This window comes from Schistocerca serialis, chromosome 2 (assembly GCF_023864345.2).
Source record: "Schistocerca serialis cubense isolate TAMUIC-IGC-003099 chromosome 2, iqSchSeri2.2, whole genome shotgun sequence".
Lineage (NCBI taxonomy): Eukaryota > Metazoa > Arthropoda > Insecta > Orthoptera > Acrididae > Schistocerca > Schistocerca serialis.
The window spans coordinates 419,393,721-419,416,315 of NC_064639.1; the positions used below are offsets into that span (position 1 = coordinate 419,393,721).

At 41.7% G+C, this 22,595-nt stretch overlaps 1 protein-coding gene across 1 annotated transcript in view; it reads right to left on the minus strand.

Annotated features, from left to right (window-relative positions):
• Positions 1–22,595, minus strand: part of LOC126457273 (general transcription factor 3C polypeptide 1) — a 368,859-nt gene that overhangs the window by 15,192 nt on the left and 331,072 nt on the right. Inside the window, exons 29-30 of the mRNA XM_050093437.1 lie at positions 3,213–4,291; positions 1,111–1,297 (exon numbers count right to left, since the gene is read on the minus strand). Coding sequence (XP_049949394.1) covers positions 1,111–1,297; positions 3,213–4,291 — 1,266 coding nt within the window. The remainder of the gene's footprint in view (positions 1–1,110; positions 1,298–3,212; positions 4,292–22,595) is intronic.

Sequence of the window (22,595 nt, forward strand, 5' to 3'; positions counted from 1 at the left end):
GGCAATGGCAAGGAAATCGTTTCTCAAGAAGAGAAATTTGTTAACATCGAGTATAGATTTAAGTGTCAGGAAGTTGTTTCTGAAAGTATTTGTATGGAGTGTAGCCATGTATGGAAGTGAAACATGGACGATAACCAGTTTGGACAAGAAGAGAATAGAAGCTTTCGAAATGTGGTGCTACAGAAGAATGCTGAAGATAAGGTGGGTAGATCACGTAACTAATGAGGAGGTATTGAATAGGATTGGGGAGAAGAGAAGTTTGTGGCACAACTTGACTAGAAGAAGGGATCGGTTGGTAGGACACGTTTTGAGGCATCAAGGGATCACAAATTTAGCATTGGAGGGCAGCGTGGAGGGTAAAAATCGTAGAGGGAGACCAAGAGACGAATACACTAAGCAGATTCAGAAGGATGTAGGTTGCAATAGGTACTGGGTGATGAAAAAGCTTGCACAGGATAGAGTAGCATGGAGAGCTGCATCAAACCAGTCTCAGGACTGAAGACCACAACAACATCAACAACTATTTACCATAATGGCCAAAAGATTTGTACATCACTGTAGAACATGATGAGGTAAAGAACCAGGATGAATTTTATGGGAACAAAAGGAAATTGTGCGTTGATTGAAGCCTTCAATACTGCTTCACCAACTCTCAACCAAACTGACACCTTTCAACCTAACCTAGACCACACGCTTCGCTAAGTTGGCATACATTTAATGTCACATGCCACAACATTATTACGTCACAGGGCAGTGTTAACATGTTGTATTAGTAGGTTTAACTGACCCAAAATTGTTGATTTTCCCCTTAAATGGCGTGCTACGTCTCCCTTCACAGAGAATGTTTACTGACAGTTCTACTTCATTTAGCATCACACTAATCCTACCATTTTCTTGTTTTCACTTGCCAGGTGAATAGGGTTGTGGTTAAAAAAGCTAAACTTTACTTTTAGTTTTGTCTTTGCTTGGGCAACCTGGTAAGTTTGAGTCTTTCTATCCTTCTTTTACTGTAACTAGTTAATATCAAATACAAATATTTTGTCAAGAATAAATAAATAAAATAAAACAAAGCATAGTGGAAAAGAGAGAATCTGTGAATTTCTTTCTTACCTCCAGAAGTTCCCTTACATGAAAGGGTTGTATTGCTGGTGAAAACCGTTCAGCAATGCTCTCTATAGTATTTCCTGGTTTGGACATGCAGTGTCCAAGAATGGCTCCCAGCAAGCGATCCAGTATTCTCCTATTTAATGTACCATTTATTCTTATCCATGGTCGCATCGAAATCTGGATCTGCTCACTGACCAGAAAGAAATACAGTGTCAGACAATTTTATACAATTGTACAACAAAGACACCTCAGCCTACACTAAGAAATGGAGAAAAGTCACCATGAACAATTGACCAACATCTTAAGAAACATCCCCCCCCCCCCCACACACACACACACAAAACACCACACACGTACAGTTATTTGTTATTACACAACTGGATCTATGTGCACACTTCTTTATATCAATAAAGCAACACGCCAATGCCCTTAACTTAAGTTGATATCTTTTGTTACTAGCTTAGAGCTTAGTTTTCACAAAAATAGAAATTAGCACATCATGCATGAAATACAGAAAATTCATATCTACTTTACAAGGGAATACGAAGACGCTTAACTGGGAAAATAAAATATTGTAGTCAAATTTGAGTACAGTATGTATCTCAGACAATATACATTCATTCATTCATTCTTAGCCAACAGTCTTTCACAGTGGTAACATCAGTTCCCGTCTGATCAGTTAGTGCTGTAGCACTTGGATGGTTGACCATCTGGGTTTGCTGAGAGCTGTTGGCAAGCGGTGTGCATTCGGCCCTTGTGAGGCCAGTTGAGGAGCTACTTGATGGAGAAGTAGTGGCTAGTCATGAAAACTGACAATGCCAGGAGAGCAGTGTGCCAACCACATGGCCCTCCATATCTGCATCCAGTGACACCTACTGCTTGAGTACGACATGGCAACCGTAGGTACTGTTGGACCTACAGAGCCCTGTTTGGGCGGAAAGTTTTTAGTTATATTCATTCACACATCCTGTTCCATGAATCCCACCACAAAGGCACATATAAAAGCTGCAACACCCAGAAAGAATGACCTTATGTAAGCCAAATTTAGAGGCTGTGAAGAACAGCAAACCAGCCGTATGTAACTAAGATGTGTAGAGATGGTGTAGGCTCAATAGTCAATGCAGAGCTATGAAAAAAAGTGAAAAAATTAAAGCAAGTGCCTTAATCAGTGCAAAAGGGTGAGTAAGTACGTGGAGAGTTCAAAAAGGATAGAATTATTGATCTCTGGTCAATAAATTTGTCATGCTATGACACTTCTGGCTGTACATGGTATGCAGTTACAACAGTAGCGTGCATGTGGAACTGTGGTTTGGAGAGGACTACCCACAGTGATGAGTGAATATTGGGCAATGCAATCGGATCACAAAATGGAAAGCCCAACATATCATCTGTATTACTGCAAGACACAGTATGGTTTCATGCACAGCACTGATTTAGTATTACAAAATAATGGGTATCAGGGTCATATCCAGTGGTCTTTGGGACTGTTTGGTGATTAGTGACAGTTATGATGACATTTCATCCATACTGATGAGGTAACAATGGCACATGAATCAGCAACTGGTGCATATAGGGTGATGCAAAGTGAACTTTAATAATGTTGAAACAATAGCTTTTAGGATTACTGACCTGGTTGGTAACAATTCTCATGACATTCAGTCCCAAAGGCTGGGGATGGTGGTAGTAAGACATGGAAATCACAACTATGGAACATTTGGAGCAAATTAAACCAGAACTGGTACAAACATGAGTTACTATCTCAGAAAAAAACTGAAAATGGTGGAGGTAAAACACCCACAGAATTGCTAAAAGAGGGTACGGGGGTAGACACCAAGTGACACACAAAAATATCCAAAAATTACTGATATTATAATCAACTCCATAGCTTTTGTTGTTGCTAGGATGATGGAGAGCCCTGAGTACATTTCACCTCTGGGACTGTGAGTATGAATGGAAAGGGAGTAACACGTAAAAAATAATTAAAAAGAATCATTATGGTATCAATGTCACAATTTTCAGGGTTGCTAGGCTGTACATACACATCAAAGTAAGTGAACAATACCATGTAATCAATTACATTATCATGTAGTTTTTAAGTATCCTACCTGTTCTCCAATTCTCTTGCAGCTGCTTTCAGTTCCATTACTTTTGCTGATTTATCCATTTCAATCTTTTGTTTTCTTGAAATTTCATTTCTTTTCCTTTTTCTTGGTCTTTGGACTTCCACATTTTCCTGTTTGACTTCTGTAGATTTTTTATTTGGAATTTTACATGTCTTGCCTTTTTCTGATACAACACTACTCTCTGGAAGATGACACCTATTGTTGGAGCTGCCACAACTATCCAAATTAGAGCTATGAGGCAAACTAGTTGCTGTTGTTCCTTCAGTGTTTGAAACAGTCACAGATTTGTGTTCCTCAGTCTTTTTTGGAGAGGTTACTCCATCATCAGTAATTTGAGGATCTTCAAGGGTATTTACATCATTTTTTTTGTGCAAAGAACAGCTGTCCACTGAATCTGGATTAGTCTTTACATTATTAACTTCAACTGGATGTTGAGGATAATTGTTATCTGAAATGGCTTCAGAAAGAGGAATGTTTGCATCTGTACTGTCTGTTGTAGTGTCATCTTTCTGGTTATAGCATGAGTTATTAGTCTTTTTAGAATCTTCTGGGACCACAGCTGCCTGTTCAGCATCTGAGTTCACATTTACTCCAGAGGAACTGGATTTTATACGCGCCTTCAGTTCAGCACGTAAGTGAGACTTCGTTTTGAGTGAAAATCTATACCTGTTTCTTTTTATTACACTACTTTTTGTTTTACCTGATTGCGACTGAACTTTTCGAAGCTTTTGTTTCCGTTTTTGTTGCTGTCCGTTACATTCTGCTTTCCTCTTTTTCAGTTGATAAAGCATTTGTCCTTTTTTCTTTTTAATCTTCCTCTCTCCCTCTGTAACAACTTCTTTTTTAGGTCCAACTACACGCAAGCCCTTTGCCATACTTGGCTTCAGTTTCTCCCTGCTCAAACGGCGTAGTCTACGAGTGTTTACGAGCCACAGTTTGATGAATTTCCAATGTATGTAACGGGCCTCTGTTACACCATTTCTTATTACAACACCATTTTGTGTAAGAAATGAAACAATTTCAGAAAATTGCAATTCTTTGAAATTCCTCTGGCACACCAACTGAAAAGTAAACAAAAATAATAAAAATAGTAGACAAAAGTGATAAATTGAAGTTCTACTGATTTAACACCAAACATTTCTCATATAGGATGAAATATCTTCAAACATAATGGTTGGTCAATAATAACAAATCAAAATCTTTGAAGAAGGAATGGAGGAAGATTAGCATTTTATGTTCTGTTGACAATCAGCATCATTACAGAACGAGCACAAGCTTGGAATGTGCAAGGATGGGAGGAAACTCAGCTGTGGTCCTTTCAAAGGAATCATTTAGCATTTGCCATGCATGTGTTGGAGAAACCATGGAAACCTCAACTATGTATGGTCATTTATTCCAAATGTGGGTTGGGATATGTAACACAACTTGGGGGGGGGGGGGGGGGGGGCAAAAAAAAATTTGACTTAATTTTCCGATAAATACTTTAACATTAACAAAAATTAAAAAATCATTTAAGTGCTTTTATTAGTCTGCTGAGTATGGGAATAGAGTTTACGTAAATATGGCTGAGAGAGAAAGAGAGGGAGAGAGAGGGGGGGGGGGGGGGGGGGGGGAGAGAGAGAGAGAGAGAGAGAGAGAGAGAGAGAATAGTAGGGGGCTATGAAGGGACACATGAGAAGAGGAGCGCAGGTTTCTTTTTAGGGACATTAGCTGATGTACATGATTTGTTTCAGGTCTCTTGTGTCAATACTAAAGAGCTCAGAAGATACATACAACATATAATTTATTCTGTGCTGTTGTGCTTCTCTAGAACTTTTTTACAGAAGTGCAACAACATGTCTCACACAATGAACTGCCAAGTTTGTTCCGATGTAACCACAAGTGCTGGAACGAAGACAAAGAATGCAAGACCAGAAAAGGTGGTGAAACGACATCAGCCAATGGTGTGCACAGGGTGTATACACGGACAAGGAAAAAAAATTCCCGGATTTTTCCCGGATCTCTCGGTTAAAAATTCATTTTCTCCCAGGTGAAAATACACGTTTTCCATGTAAATAGCGGTATACTTTCCCTCAGAACCGTAAAACGTATCCTTTGAATGGATATGGTTTTATACAGCAGCGTAGAATTTCCCGGCACTTCAGAAAACGAAACTCAGGGCAAAAAACTCGTTTTGGAAAGATCTTTGATGTGCAGCATCATGTACGCCACATATTTTCATATTGCGAAAGTATGAATTCGAAATTCACCAACAGGAAAATTTAATGGTTTAGATAGAGGCGTCACCGCGCTTGCGCAGCTATAGTGACGTAGGAAGCCCGTATGTTCGTACGAGTAAAACATCAAAAGATCTTACCTCTTGTCATAAAAGAAACAAGACATCAGAGGATACTCCAAGAGCGTCGGAATTTTGTGAACCATACTAAAATGCATAGTTCGCCTTACAGTGCACATTCATATGTCCAGATTCCCAATGACGTAGGCCTCGACCTGATATGAAACCTTTCAGTGTGGTTTTCGGGGCGTAAATTTTCTTCACGTACCAGTACTGTATTAGCTCATGTTTGGTTCTTTGTTATGGCATAATGCCATACGTGCTAGAAGATGAAAACGTGCACTTGAAACGCAGTGAACAGTTGAAACTAGCCACTAGTGTGGACTTAAAACACTTAGTTTCAAATAAATTCACTGCCTCAGCAGGAAACCCTAATAAAAGCCAAATTTCTTTAGCAAACCGACAAAAATAACTTGATTGTTCTGCAAGGCGATTAATGCTTGACTGTCTGAAAAGTGGGAATAAAATAAAATCTGAAACTAGTAACATAACATATTTTAGCCTCCCGTAATTATGTGAATGTATTTTAATTCACTTGATAGCTCCCAGCTACAAAAACCCATCTTGTTTTCATTTGACGAGAGAGCAGTAAACGAAGAGGAAACAGAAAAATCACTAAATGTAAACACGGGTCACGTGGAGACTACCCCCCTCCCCCTCCCACTATCTCAGATTTTTCAAAAATAAGTTAATTTTGTAGCGCACATCTTTCTGAAGAGTCCGATACATAAAACATATATCTTAGAGGAAATGTAAGACACGTTATTTGGTCTTAAGTGTGCAATGCAGTGCCACACCTCTTCAAACAACATTCTTATAGTGCATGTCAGTGTATTTCGCTCTGTAGAACTCAAACGTGTATATTTTGTAATGGATGCCATCAAACTATTTGAGGACAGTGGAAATTAATATGTCCTGCAGTGCCTATCCTGCTCCCAGTCGGCCGGTTTGACATTCTGCCCAACCCCTCGCAATTAATACTGGATAGGATTATTTGTAACCAGGAGAACAAGTACTCTTCAGAAAATCTGGACTCTTTATTGCCTATTAGCTAATAACTTGCTCTTCTGTGTAACATAAAATTAAATATAGGATACCTAAAACCAGTAAAGACAGGAATGGGCAAGACAGTACACATTTCTTCAATCCTTAAGTCCTAGCGATTTTTCTCTCTAATCTTGCTATAGCTTTACATGGCGTTCTTTCCTTTCTGCGAAAGAACTATTACCTTACCAAAGTTCGTCAAACGTTTTGCTACGTGAAAAATGGAAATGTCGTTGTCTAATACTGAAAAAGCTGTTAATACAATTAGTACCCAAGACTGGTGTGGTTTCTCGATCTGATTACGTCTATTTTGTCACTGGATAAAACAAAACAGCCTTTCTAATATTGCAGCAATTGTAACACACACCATATAAGCGACACTGTTTTGGCAATAATGATCATTTTTATAATACGACAAAATAATTCACTAAGTACCAATACGAAATACCTATTTGGTCTACTACAAGCAAAAAGCCTTACGTCAGGAAATAGTTTCACATTTCATTTATGCGCTCCAGTTTCTCATGCATGAGAGCGAAAAATAGAACGAAATTTTTGTATAAATTTGGAATCGTCATATTCTCCCATAATTTGTGTGATGTCCCCGTTTCTTCTCCTTCCTCGTTCTAACAAACAGTCTTATCACTAATTCTGTAACTATTCCTATCACTGTCAAAACTCATTCTCCTGTTACCTTTACTACCCATGACACAATCACCTGTTTAGTTATCCAGAGATTATTCTCCGGTTAGCCGTTATTGCGAGTTCGTAGAATGCATTTCCGGCGCTACTTCCAGAATGGAAGTTAAAAGGCTGCTAGCCGGGGACTGCAACTGGCCCTGTCTAGTGTAGCGATCTGGCCAAAAATTTTCTGTCAACATTTCACTTTCTTGGATACACCGAGAAGATAATATGTAATCTTTCATACCTGTTATACCGCTGAACATTCGCAAACCGAATCAACCACATAAATAAGTAGCAGTTGGCATTCTCCGGCTCGGTTTTATTCCGCTGAGGTCGTAAAGCCCCGTCCTGTTTTGTCTGCAGGAAAGTTTGTTTCTAGATGTGACGACAATTCCCCTGGCAGAGGCATCATGTGCAATATGCACGCATTCAAAAATAAACTTATAATTCATTCAGAAATCAACTTAGAATGTGTTCAAAAACCAGTAGGGGTGCGTTTCAAAATCATATGAATAACCGATAGACCGAATTGCGCTGGATGTTGAAAATGGCTCAAATGGCTCTGAGCACTATGGGACTTAACATCTGTGGTCATCAGTCCCCTAGAACTTAGAACTACTTAAACCTAACTAACCTAAGGACATCACACACATCCATGCCCGAGGCAGGATTCGAACCTGCGACCGTAGCAGTTGCGCGGTTCCGGACTGCGCGCCTAGAACCGCTAGACCACCGCGGCCGGCACTGGATGTTAGGTCCTTCGTGAAACCAAGGATTTTTCCCTCAAGAATATGAATATGCCCCCCCGAAATTGCCGCCCGGTTCAGATACCCTGTTTTGCTCCCCCCCATCCCCCACCCCCCCCACAAGATCTGGGCCTGCTGCACACGCGTGAATCTGACAGCTTGGGCGCGCCAGCAAAATTTTTCCGGGTACCGCATGTGGATGGTTGCTGCTACTGCTGCTTACACAGCCAACAGCCACATTTCTGTAGCCAGACGCGGGAAAAAGTACTAAAAAGCCTTTGACACATTCTGCTGTTGGCAGACGTTTGTACGAGCACTTTGTTATTTTATATGGTGCATTTCCTCTGCAATTTAAGTTTTATTTTAGTTTTTTTCTCTTGTTCATGTTTTAACGTTGCAGTATTATTCTGCAGTAGCAGGATACAGTAATATCCTTAGTTAGAGTATCGGTTCTTACTAGTCAAAATTACAAAAAATTAACTGAAAACTTAATCAACTAAAAATTCCTGGGTTTTCCCCGGTTTTCTCCCGGATGAAAAAATTCCCGGGTTATTCCCGTATCTCCCAGTTGTACTACACAAATATGTAATAGAAAAAATAGGGGTTCCCATTTTAAAAAAATGCAGTTTATATCCATTTGACCAATGGCAGCGCCATCTACCGGGCCAACCATAGTACCATCTGGTTTCTCCCTTCAAGCTCGACGAGTTTTGTTCTTTGTAGTTTTTTCGTTTGATGCTTATTTCGTGAGATATTTGGCCTGGTCACTATCGATGGACCACCCTGTATATATATATATATATATATATATATATATATATATATATATATATAGAGAGAGAGAGAGAGAGAGAGAGAGACGCAGATCTATTTTAGTAATCACTTTATTATCATTTCATAATCCTTCTAACTTATAAATTATCATTCCCTTTAGGATAGAAGGATGACTGCAAATATACACTCCTGGAAATTGAAATAAGAACACCGTGAATTCATTGTCCCAGGAAGGGGAAACTTTATTGACACATTCCTGGGGTCAGATACATCACATGATCACACTGACAGAACCACAGGCACATAGACACAGGCAACAGAGCATGCACAATGTCGGCACTAGTACGGTGTATATCCACCTTCCGCAGCAATGCAGGCTGCTATTCTCCCATGGAGACGATCGTAGAGGTGCTGGATGTAGTCCTGTGGAACGGCTTGCCATGCCATTTCCACCTGGCACCTCAGTTGGACCAGCGTTCGTGCTGGACGTGCAGACCGCGTGAGACGACGCTTCATCCAGTCCCAAACATGCTCAATGGGGGACAGATCCGGAGATCTTGCTGGCCAGGGTAGTTGACTTACACCTTCTAGAGCACGTTGGGTGGCACGGGATACATGCGGACGTGCATTGTCCTGTTGGAACAGCAAGTTCCCTTGCCGGTCTAGGAATGGTAGAACGATGGGTTTGATGACGGTTTGGATGTACCGTGCACTATTCAGTGCCCCCTCGACGATCACCAGTGGTGTACGGCCAGTGTAGGAGATCGCTCCCCACACCATGATGCCGGATGTTGGCCCTGTGTGCCTCGGTCGTATGCAGTCCTGATTGTGGCGCTCACCTGCACGGCGCCAAACACGCATACGACCATCATTGGCACCAAGGCAGAAGCGACTCTCATCGCTGAAGACGACACGTCTCCATTCGTCCCTCCATTCACGCCTGTCGCGACACCACTGGAGGCGGGCTGCACGATGTTGGGGCGTGAGCGGAAGACGGCCTAACGGTGTGCGGGACCGTAGCCCAGCTTCATGGAGACGGTTGCGAATGGTCCTCGCCGATACCCCAGGAGCAACAGTGTCCCTAATTTGCTGGGAAGTGGCGGTGCGGTCCCCTGCGGCACTGCGTAGGATCCTACGGTCTTGGCGTGCATCCGTGCGTCGCTGCGGTCCGGTCCCAGGTCGACGGGCACGTGCACCTTCCGCCGACCACTGGCGACAACATCGATGTACTGTGGAGACCTCACGCCCCACGTGTTGAGCAGTTCGGCGGTACGTCCACCTGGCCTCCCGCATGCCCACTATACGCCCTCGCTCAAAGTCCGTCAACTGCACATACAGTTCACGTCCACGCTGTCGCGGCATGCTACCAGTGTTAAAGACTGCGATGGAGCTCTGTATGCCATGGCAAACTGGCTGACACTGACGGCGGTGGTGCACAAATGCTGCGCAGCTAGCGCCATTTGACGGCCAACACCGCGGTTCCTGGTGTGTCCGCTGTGCCGTGCGTGTGATCATTGCTTGTACAGCCCTCTCACAGTGTCCGGAGCAAGTATGGTGGGTCTGACACACCGGTGTCAATGTGTTCTTTTTTCCATTTCCAGGAGTGTATATATTTATAACATTTTTATTAATTTAAGCTTTTGGAGAAAAAGGCTTCTTCTGAAATAGAAAACACATGCACCAACACAACTCACAGTCGCATAACCAGTGTTTTCGGCCACTGTGGCTGGACTGCGGACTGCAACTGTGCCTGAAGGGAGCAGCAATGATATGGGTGATAGGGCTAAGGAGTTGGCATGTGTTGGGGAGGGGAAGGGAAAGCAGGGTTGGGGTGGGGGGAAGGTGTAGTGCAGCATGTGTGAGCATACAAGGACATGGTGGGGACAGGAAAGTAGGGCTGTTATTGCATCTGAGGGGTTTGGAAGGGGGCATGGGGATAATGTTGGGGAGGGCAGCTGTAAAGGAGAGAAGCAGAGAAGGGGAAAAACTCTTGGATGCCATGCTGGAACAAGAGGCTGTGTAGTGCTGGATTTGGAATAGTGAAGGGGATAGGTGGGTGAAGGACAGGGACTAGTGAAGGTTAGGCCAGGGGGGTTACAGGGACATAGAATATATTGCAGAGAGAGTTCCCACTCATGCAAACCAAAAAAGCTGGCTTGGTAGGAAGCATCTAGATGGCACAGGCTGAGGAGCTGTCATTGAAGTGATGCACATTGTGTTGGCTACAATTTGTTGGTGGCCATTCATGTGGTCAGACAGCCTGTTAGTTGTCATGTGCAAGTAGGAAGCAGCACAGTGGTTGCAGCTTATTTTGTAGATAACATTGCTGCTTTCACGGGTAGCTGTGTCTTTGATGGGATAGGATACATCTGTGACTGGAGTAGGAGGTGGTGGTGGGAGGATGTATGTGACAGTTTTTGCGTCTTGGTATATTGCAGGGAAATGAACCATGACGTAAGGGATGGATATGCTACCCACTACCCTTCCCACTCCAATCACATTGGTATTCCGCTGCCCACCAAACCTATATGACACCCTTGTGCATTCCTTGTCTGTGCCAGTTCGTAACACCGTGCTTCATGTCTCATATCCGTGCAAGAAATCTACATGCAAGAACTGTCCAATACATCTTCCCACCACCACTTGCCGCAGTTTGATCAAAGGCAGGTTCTATTCAATCAAAGGCAGGAAATCTGTGAAAGCAGCGATGTGGTCAAGAAACTAAGGTTGTAAGGAGTACTGCTAGCTTTGATGTTGTAACATATCGATATTGTACTACTTACTTATCACTAACTTCTAGAACTTTTGAAGGCAAGCACATGTTTTCTCTGAGGGAGCATCATCTAGTTATATAATGGCAAAATGCCCCAGCAGTAGTGGTCACGCACCGTGTTGGTGTGTAAAAAGCAGAATCTACATGCTAGGCTTCCATACCGAATGGTCGGGTGCACCCACATCACAGATTAATAGTATGAAGAATTTGCTAGAAAGATAATTAAGAGTTGAAAGTGTTATGTTGCATCATAGAAGAAAAGTGTTTAAGTAATTCAGTTATTTTGCGAAAAGGTGAGCAGGATTAGTTATGAGATTTAAGGTTGAAACAGTATCGTGTTTGTAACTCTGTAATCTTTGTGGAAAAACATAATTAATGTAGAACATAAATGAAAACAGCCATGATTACCTGTTTAATTAATGTGGAAACACAGCACGGCAGTTTTTAATTCAGTGCAAATGTGAAACAAGCATAACTGTTAACACAAAATGGATGAGTTTAGGCATTGTTAGGGAAGTGTGCTATGTGCTAAAGGGACAATAAAACAATGTAATTTGACTTGTACTATTAACATTTCTAAGTGACATTTTTCCATCTTCTAATGAATAACTTTGACATTTGATAAATATAAGAGAGACGCATTCGTATTAGGCACAGGGTCATGTTTATTTTGTAACAAAGCATATTCTCTATGTATAGCTCCCATATTTGAGTCTGACAGTAAAATAGTTGCAAAATTAATCAAAAAATAAACTGAAAAGACACTGACAGTGCTTTACAAGTTGCAACCACTGTGCTGCTTTCCTTGTACATATCAACTAGCAAGCTGCCTGTCTGTAAGAATGGCCACCATCAAACTATGAGCAAGACACTGATGAACCATCCAGTTGCTGAATATGCTAGCCAATATAATGTGTTAAATTTCAATGGCAGCTTCTCAGCCTGTCCCATCGGATCCTTCCTACCAACAACAGCTTTTCTGAAATGCAAACTTTCCCTGCAATATATCCTGTTTCCCCATAATCCCTCCCTAGCCACCACCTTTGCTAGTCCCTGTCTTCCACCTACCTGTCCCTTTCCTGCTCCCAATCCAGCACCACACAGTCTTCTTTTCTGCCAATGCACCCAACAGTCTTTTTCCCCTTCTCTATTTCTTTCCTTTTCAGCTCCCTCCCTTTCCACAAATCTCCTGACTGCATCTAGCAGCTCTACTCTGCACCCACCATATCCCTGCATCCTCCCACAAACAGCGCTACACCTTTCCTCACCCCAATTCTGCTCTCTCTCCCCCTCCTCGCCCTTACTTCCTCCCATAACTCCACCACCCACACCAGATTGCTGCTTCTGTCAGATAAAGTTGCAGTCTGCAGTTATGTGTGTTATGTTTTTCAGAAAAAGGCAGTGTTGGTAGTTTATTGACTGACATTGGACAAGCGACTTTCAAGTGAAATGTCTTACCTTTATGGGAATATACATAATGGATGTACACGCACAGGTTGCAGAAGCATGATTGATGACATATGGAAATTTGGGTCTGGCCATGAATCCTGCATGGGTAGCAAAATGGTAAGGCGACCACTCATGATAAGCAGTAAATCTGGGTTCGAGTCCTGGTCCAGCACAAATTTTCATTGTCATAATTCCATTCTACAGTTGATGGTAGTCCATATTCGCAATTGTGAATACATTTAATGTATTTCATAACAGTTTTAGTCACTGCAGTGACAGTTCCTTTGGACATACATGCAAGAACAAAGGAACTTTGCATCATAATTCTGAATAATGCAACCACTGCAATCTCGTTTCCTCTATATGCTGATTAGCACTATATCCTTTTCATGATGCCGTTGTTTCATTCTGGACTTCAAATTGTTCACAAACACACACGGTAGTGTCTTCACTATTTTAGTAGATATCGACCCTCATATACTTATTACATTATATTCCATCAAGCTTTTATGAAGTGTGGCCTTCTACACATACATGCATATTATTAGTGGTGCATAATCTGGAAATGCCTCTACCAGAACCACACTCAATCCAAAATGAGACTGCTGCTAGTGAACATCTTTCTGGTGGCAAGTGATGTGAAACAATGCTGTTTTTGTAACAAAAAGTTAACTTTACTCAAAGAATTGCTGTAAAGTTCCACATTAATGTACTGCCGTGATGGACTGTAGGGGCAGACATTGATAGGTGTACTGCTGTTAAGTACAGCAATAAATAGATGTGTTAGCAGTACTAAGGAGAGAGACTAAAAGAAATCACTGACTACTATAATTGAAGACAAATTATTTAAAGAGGGCAAGACAGTCCACTTATATTCAAAACTGATAATCAGGACTAGACAATTTGGAAGAATAAGTAAACAAACAATATCAGTTAAACGAATATTGGAAAATTGGCTGAGGAACAAATTTATTTGACAATGAAACAGCAAAAATCATATAAAAGGAAATTCCATTTTAGAACTTTCAAGAAATAACGGGACCAGTGCACATTATTATGTTTTGATCTTAAGTCTGAAGAATGTTTTGATACAGCTCTGCACACTAATCTGCCCTGCCTCTGCATAACTACTGCAACAAACATCCATTTGACCCTACTTACTGTAGTCATTAGAACTACTGATGGCCTTGGGAGAGCCAGTCATCACAAAACTTTGCCATCTGGTGAGCAAGATGTACGAGACAGGCGAAATACCCTCAGACTTCAAGAAGAATATAATAATTCCAATCCCAAACAAAGCAGGTGTTGATGGATGTGAAAATACCGAACTATCAGTTTAATAAGTCACGGCTGCAAAATACTAACGCGAATTCTTTACAGACGAATGGAAAAACTAGTAGAAGCCAACCTCAGGGAAGATCAGTTTGGATTCTGTAGAAATGTTGGAACACGTGAGGCAATACTGACCTTACGACTTATCTTAGAAGAAAGATTAAGGAAAGGCAAACCTACGTTTCTAGCATTTGTAGACTTAGAGAAAGCTTTTGACAATGTTGATTGGAATACTCTCTCTCAAATTCTGAAGGTGGCAGGGGTAAAATACAGGGAGTGAAAGGCTATTTACAATTTGTACAGAAACCAGATGGCAGTTATAAGAGTCGAGGGGCATGGAAGGGAAGCAGTGGTTGGGAAGGGAGTGAGACAGGGTTGTAGTCTCTCCCCGATGTTATTCAACCTGTATATTGAGCAAGCAGTAAAGGAAACAAAAGAAACTTCGGAGTAGGTATTAAAATCCATGTAGAAGAAATAAAAACTTTGAGATTTGCCGATGACATCGTAATTCTATCAGAGACAGCAAAGGACTTGGAGGAGCAGTTGAACGGAATGGACAGTGTCTTGAAAGGAGGTTATAAGATGAACATCAACAAAAGCAAAACGAGGATGATGGAATGTGGTCGAATTAAGTCGGGTGATGCTGAGGGAATTAGATTAGGAAATGAGACACTTAAAGTAGTAAAGGAGTTTTGCTATTTGGGGAGCAAAATAACTGATGATGGTCGAAGTAGAGAGGATATAAAATGTAGACTGGCAATGGCAAGGAAAGCGTTTCTAAAGAAGAGAAATTTGTTAACATCGAGTATAGATTTAAGTGTCAGGAAGTCGTTTCTGAAAGTATTTGTATGGAGTGTAGCCATGTATGGAAGTGAAACATGGACGATAAATAGGTTGGACAAGAAGAGAATAGAAGCTTTCGAAATGTGGTGCTACAGAAGAATGCTGAAGATTAGATGGGTAGATCACATAACTAATGATGAAGTATTGAATAGAATTGGGGAGGAGTATGTGGCACAACTTGAAAAAAAGGAGGGACCGGTTAGTACAGGCTGTTCCAGCTCGTCGGCTCCGTTGTGAGCCGTGGAGCGCTCCCTGCTCCAGGGAGCTGCGTCGCTCACTGTGACCATTCAAGTGGCCCATGGGACGGCTGGCTGAGGCAGGCGGCAATGCAAGCATTTTGATGTGCCAGCTGCGTCTTACAAGATCGACAACCTCATACTCTTAGCTCCTAAGACGTGGTGACATGCTACACCAGGAAATACAATGTTCAGGAAATAAATAAGAAACAACTATTTTACAAGAAATTGCACACTGAATTTATTGGGCCTCTGTAACTCGACATTTTATTTTCATTACAAGATCGGAAATATCAGACGTCAAAGTGTTTGCAGCGTTAACGCGGAGGATGGCCTTCATTGTTGCATTCTGAAGAAACGATCGTTCCTTATTTTTTACTCTTTTCATTGCTGAGAAAAGCTGCTCACAACAATACGTAGATCCAAACACGCACATGATCTCAGCGACATTGTTGTGAAGCTTGGAAAATGTTTTTTGCTGTAATGAACGATACCATCGTGACAAATCCAAAGTGTTGTAGTACCACTCTTTCAACAAAGTTGAATTTTGTAAACCAATAATCTCCAATTGAAGTGACGGTGACAAGTCATCGGGGGAAATTGAAAAAGGAGTGCTGAACACCTTAAGTTCCATTTCCAAACTAGTGAGGTCTCGGAATCGTGTTTCAAACGATGTGATGAGCTGTTTTAACTTTGCTTGGTAATCACCGAAAGTAGTACCTTCAGGTAGTTTTAAAGAAGCAAGACGATTGAAGAACGTTAAATGTCCATTACTCATTTGCCTCTCAAATAAACGTAACTTTTCCATGAACGCTTTGATCTGGTCGTGCATGTCAACGATTAGCTGCCCTTTGCCCTGCAGTGACAGATTTAAATTATTCAGATGCATAGTTATGTCAGCTAGGAACGCCAGGTCTGATATCCATTTTATATCTTTCAGACAACGCATTTCTTCCCCTTTCATTTCGAGAAAAAGGCATATTTCCTCACGAATGGCAAAGAAAACATCAAGTACTTTTCCCCGACTCAGCCAACGAACTGTACTGTGGTAAGGTACATCCCCATACTCCGCTTCCATATCTTTCAGGAATCCTTTGAATTGGCGATGATTCATACCGCGACACCGCACAAAATTCACACACTTCACAACATCTTTCATTACACCACCTAGCTCTACTGTCTGAGCAAACAGGGCCTCTTGGTGAATAAAACAATGAAGAGTCAAAATGTCTTTCCCGAATTCGTCCCTGAGTTTATTTTTTAAACGAGAAGCAAACCTTGGTGACACCCTATCATTTGTGGTGCAATGTCTGTCGCTACAGAATGGAGCTTATTCCACAACAAATTCATATTGTCCACTGATTCACAAACAGCTTCAAAAATGTCACGTCCTGTTGCGGTGTAATCGAATGGTACCACATCCAAGAGTTCTTCAGTTACTTGCAGCTCCATGTCGACACCACGCACAAAGACTGCAAGCTGAGCACAGTCTGATATGTCAGTGCTTTCGTCAAGCGCTAGCGAAAATGCAACAAAGCTCTCCGCCTTTTTCCTGAGCTGTGTCTCTAAATCTGCTGCCACGTCCAGGATTCGACGAGACATTGTTTGCTTCGACAGGCAAACCCCTTCAATTGCCTGCACCTCCCTTGGAAACAAACATTCTGCAACTGCTACCATCCACAATTTTATGAGTGGTCCCACCGAAAACGGCTTGCCACTGGTCGTGAAGATGTGAGCGACCCTGTAGCTTGCTCGAATTGCAGATTGAGTAGTGTTTTCTCCGCTCTCATTCACCTGAAAATTATAAACGCATTACAGAACACGAACTATGTTGCACGTTTTGATACCCTCCGTATTACGAAACTGTTTTTAAACTTATGTCTCCTGGTATGTCGTTCTTAAGCCTGGCTACCAGTTCTCTGTGTGCAACGCCTTCTACCTGATCGTAGTGCGCTGCGTGAAGACATGTATAATGTCGTTGTATATTGTACCTCTTCACAGAATTAAATACTTTATGACATACAAGACACTGCGGATGTCCATCCCTCTCAATGAATAAAACGGTATCTTCCAATGGAGGTACAGGGCTCCCGCGGCTAATCATAGCTGTCATTGAACACGGATTATTGCGTCACTTGCGGCTGCATGCGGCCAGGGGGCAGTGAGTTCGCTTTCCCCCTCCACGCGGGCTGTGAGCTGCCGCAGTGAGCGCTCCGAAGCGCTCCGGTTCCCTTGAGCTCAGTTGGAACAGCCTGGGTTAGTAGGACATGTTCTGAGGCATCAAGGGATCACAAATTTAGCATTGAAGGGCAGCGTGGAGGGTAAAAATCGTAGGAGACCAAGAGATGAATACACTAAGCAGATTCAGAAGGATGTAGGTTGCAGTAAGTACTGCGAGATGAAGAAGCTTGCACAGGATAGGGTAGCATGGAGAGCTGCATCAAACCAGTCTCAGGACTGAAGACCACAACAACAACAACTGTAGTCATGCCTCTAAAATTTTTACTCCACACATTTCCCACCATTATGCAATGGATTATTCCACTGATGTGTCCTATCAAGAAGTTCCTTCTTTTAACCAAATTGTGACATAAATTTCTTTTCACCCCAATTTGATTCAGTTATCTGATCTACCCATCTAATTCTCAGCATTCTGCTGTAGTGTTGCATTTCAAAGTTTTCTAGTCCCTTAATGTCTTACCTGTTTTTTTGTCCACATTTCACTTCTGTACAAGGCTAAACTCCAGAAAAAAGTTCCAAATGAATATATTTATTGGGCTGGCACATAAGTTCATAGCATTTTCCCATAAGTTTAATAAATACAACATTATCAGAGACTGAACATGGATTTGACAAAAAAGGAAAGAAGGTTTGGGTGTCATCCTGTTGGTGACAAGATCATTAAAAATATAAGATAATGTTGAATAGGAAAAGGATTGGGAAGGAAAGTGGCCATGTTCTTTTCAAAGGTAGCATTCACAATAATAAATTTACCAAAATCATTCAAAATCTGTCTAGATTGCTGGACAGAGATCTGAAACCTGTTCCTCCTGAATGTGAGTCCTGTATCTTAAGTACTGTGCCACTCCACTTGATAGATATAAGTCCTACTGGGAATTAGATGGTATCTTTCAAAATGCTAAGCACTGGATGAACATAAAATCAAGCAGGAGGATAGACTGAGATGCAGATTTGTTTGAAATGCACATGGACATGTTTTGACACTTCTATTTCAGTGGACATTTATACCATAGTCTGCACTTCAGTCTTTAGCCAACAGGCAGCAGGGAGACCAGACTCAAGGTTGTAAGTATCAATTACTCTGACAGTGCCAAAATACGTATGAGTAATGACAATCAGAAAATTTCAAAAATCATAAGTGCAAACTGTGCACCATGAAGATAGGTCCCTCTATGATCCTTTCCCCATTTTCCAGCTAAAAGAAAATCTGAATCAGGAAGCAAAGGAATGTTAGCATTTAAACATCAGTATCATTAGAGGCAGAACACCACATGGATGGGAAAGACTAAGCAAGTCTTTTTCAAGGAACCATAGTAACAATGACACACAGTGATTTCATCCACATTAGTACTGCACACACCACTGTAAGGTGTTTGATAGGGGGTACATAGTTCATCAAAACCATTTTCCCTCCTCCTTATTCCATTCACAAATGGTAAAAAAAGCCATAAATATCACTCTGGACAAGCCCAAACTCCTCTAATTTTATCATTGCAGTTATTGTGTGAGATGTATGCTGGAGAAAGAAATATATTTTTTGTCACATAAGGGAATATGGAATCTCAGAATTGTGTTCGTATTTATAACCGTGATCCACAATGTATTTCTTATAGTACCTTCCCACTGAATTTTGTTGAGCATTTCCACAACACTCTCACATTGACTAAATTAAACCACGACAAAGCCTGCACCCCTTCTTTGAATCTTCTCTATCTCTTCCGTTAATCAAACTGTTGAACAGGATTCATAGTTTGATCAAATTAGGGCCTTGCAAGTGTCCTTTACAGACAAATTACATTTTCTTATTATTCTTGCAATAATAATTTGAGTCTAGCATCTGCTGCCTTCCTCAAGATTAGGTTTATGTTGTTTTTTCTGGACATGTAATTCTTGAGAAATTTCCTTACGAAAACCAGGGAAATTTAAATGAGGACGGTGTGCACTCACAATTACAGGGTGAATGTTAACAAAACTAACAAACTGCAGGGACGAATTCCTAACTGGAAATGGAGGAAAAATGGTCCTATAAACATGTGTCCGGAAATGCGTCATTGCCGTGATAGATGGCGCTGAGGAATGAAAGTTCCTCTGACCACTTGCCAAGTGTTCCTTTTGTGTTGGAAGCTGTGCAATTGATGCAGCATACTGTAAGTAGCAAAATGGTCCAGTATTCTACATTTACATCCATACTCAGCAAGCCACCTGACAGTATGTGGCAGAGGGTACTTTGAGTACCTCTATCGGTTCTCCCTTCTATTCCAGTCTCGTATTGTTCATGGAAAGAAAGATTGTTGGTATGCCTCTGTGTGGGCTCTAATCTCTCTGATTTTATCCTCATGGTCTCTTTGTGGGATATACGTAGGGGGGAGCAAAATACTGCTTGACTCCTCGGTGAATGTATGTTCTCGAAACTTCAACAAAAGCCTGTACCGAGCTACTGAGCATCTCTCTTGCAGAGTCTTCCACTGGAGTTTACTTATCATCTCTGTAACGCTTTTGCGATTACTAAATGATCCTGTAATGAAGCGTGCTGCTCTCCATTGGATCTTCTCTATCTCTTCTATCAACCCTATCTGGTACAGATCCCACACCGGCGAGCAGTATTCAAGCAGTGGGCGAACAAGTGTACTGTAACCTACTTCCTTTGTTTTTGGATTGCATTTCCTTAGGATTCTTCCAATGAATCTCAGTCTGGCATCTACTTTACCGACGATTAATTTTATATGGTCATTCCATTTTAAATCACTCCTAATGCCTACTCCCAGATAATTTATGGAATTAACTGCTTCCAGTTGCTGACCTGCTATACTGTAGCTAAATGATAAAGGATCTTTTCTTTCTATGTATTCGCAGCACATTACACTTGTCTATGCTGAGATTCAATTGCCATTCCCTGCACCATGCATCAATTTGTTGCAGATCCTCCTGCATTTCAGTACAATTTTCCATTGTTACAACCTCTTGATATACTACAGCATCATCCACAAAAAGCCTCAGTGAACTTCCGATGTTATCCACAAGTTCATTTATGTATACTGTGAATAGCAACGGTCCTACAACAATCCCCTGTGGCACACCTGAAATCACTCTTCCTTCGGAAGACTTCTCTCCATTGAGAATGACATGCTGTGTTCTGTTATTTAGGAACTCTTCAATCCAATCACACAATTGGTCTGATAGTCCATATGCTCTTCTTTTGTTCATTAAACGACTGTGGGGAACAGTATCGAATACCTTGCGGAAGCCAAGAAACACGGCATCTATCTGGGAACCCGTGTCTATGGCCCTCTGAGTCTCAAGGACGAATAGCGTGAGCTGGGTTTCACACGATCGTCTTTTTCGAAACCCATGCTGATTCCTACAGAGTAGATTTCTAGTCTCCAGAAAAGTCATTATACTTGAACATAATATGTGCCAAAATTCTACAACTGATCAACGTTAGAGATATAGGTCTATAGTTCTGCACATCTGTTCGATGTCCCTTCTTGAAAACAGGGATGACCCTTTTCCAATCCTTTGGAATGCTACGCTCTTCTGGAGACCTTCGGTACACTGCTGCAAGAAGGGGGGCAAGTTCCTTCGCGTACTCTGTGTAAAATCGAACTGGTATCCCATCAGGTCCAGCGGCCTTTCCTCTTTTGAGCGATTTTAATTGTTTTTCTATCCCTCTGTCATCTATTTCGATATTTACCATTTTGTCATCTGTGTGACAATCTAGAGAAGGAACTACAGTGCAGTCTTCCTCTGTGAAACAGCATTGGAAAAAGACATTTAGTATTTCGGCCTTTCATCTGTCATCCTCTGTTTCAGTACCATTTTGGTCACAGAGTATCTCGACATTTTGTGTTGATCCACCTACCACTCTGACATAAGACCAAAATGTTTTACGATTTTCTGCCAAGTCAGTACATAGAAATTTACTTTCGAATTCATTGAACACCTCTCGCATAGTCCTCCTCACACTACATTTCGCTTCATGCAATTTTTGTTTGTCTGCAAAAGTCTGGAACAAGCCAAAATGGTGTTTATGTACAGCTAAGCAGATGGAAATGGTTGACAGGCAGCACGGCTATATCAAAAGAAGTACTCTCATGGACACCAATGACATCACACATTTCAAGGGCTTTTTGGGCATTTTTATAATCATGAGTCCTTTCAGACAGATGAACGCGCAGGGAGGCAGCAGACTGTGCGTACCAGTTCTGGAGGACTGGGTTCTACAGGATATTGAGAAGAAGCCTACCACAAGCTCCCAGGCAATTGGCCCACTAAGATGGGGTAAGCCAAAGTATGATTATGTGTATCCTGCATGACAACTGGCACTATCCCTATCACCTGCAATGAGTGCAGGGATTATCAGCAACAGCAGCCAGAGGAACTTTCATTTGTCAGTGCTATCTATCGTGGCAACAATGCATTTCTAGACACATGTTCATAGGACCTCTTTTCCGCATTTCCAGTAAGGAATCTGTCCCTGCAGTTCGTCAGTTTTATTAATGTTCATCCAGTAGAGGGGATGAGCTGTAAGAACAGAAAATGCCAGGAACTAGTTGATGCTGGTGTTTGGAGAAGGGGAAGGTTAGCCACCAGCAACAAAGCAGTGAAAAAATGAAAATGATCATATGGTATTGTTGGTAGGGATGTCCCAGTCAGCCGCCAAATGATAATCTTATTTCATTCGGTGCCACATTGGATGACTTGCAGCCGATGATGAGGATGAAAGGATGATGAGGACAACACAACACCCAGTCCCTGAGAGGAGAAAATCTCCAATCCGGGCAGGAATCGAACCCGGGCCCAGTGCATGGGAGGCAAACAAAGCAGTAATATTGCAGCTCTGTGTCTGTATTTGAAAAGTGCTGGAACCTACAATGTTTCATAAAGAATTTCAAACAATGAGCTGGCAGT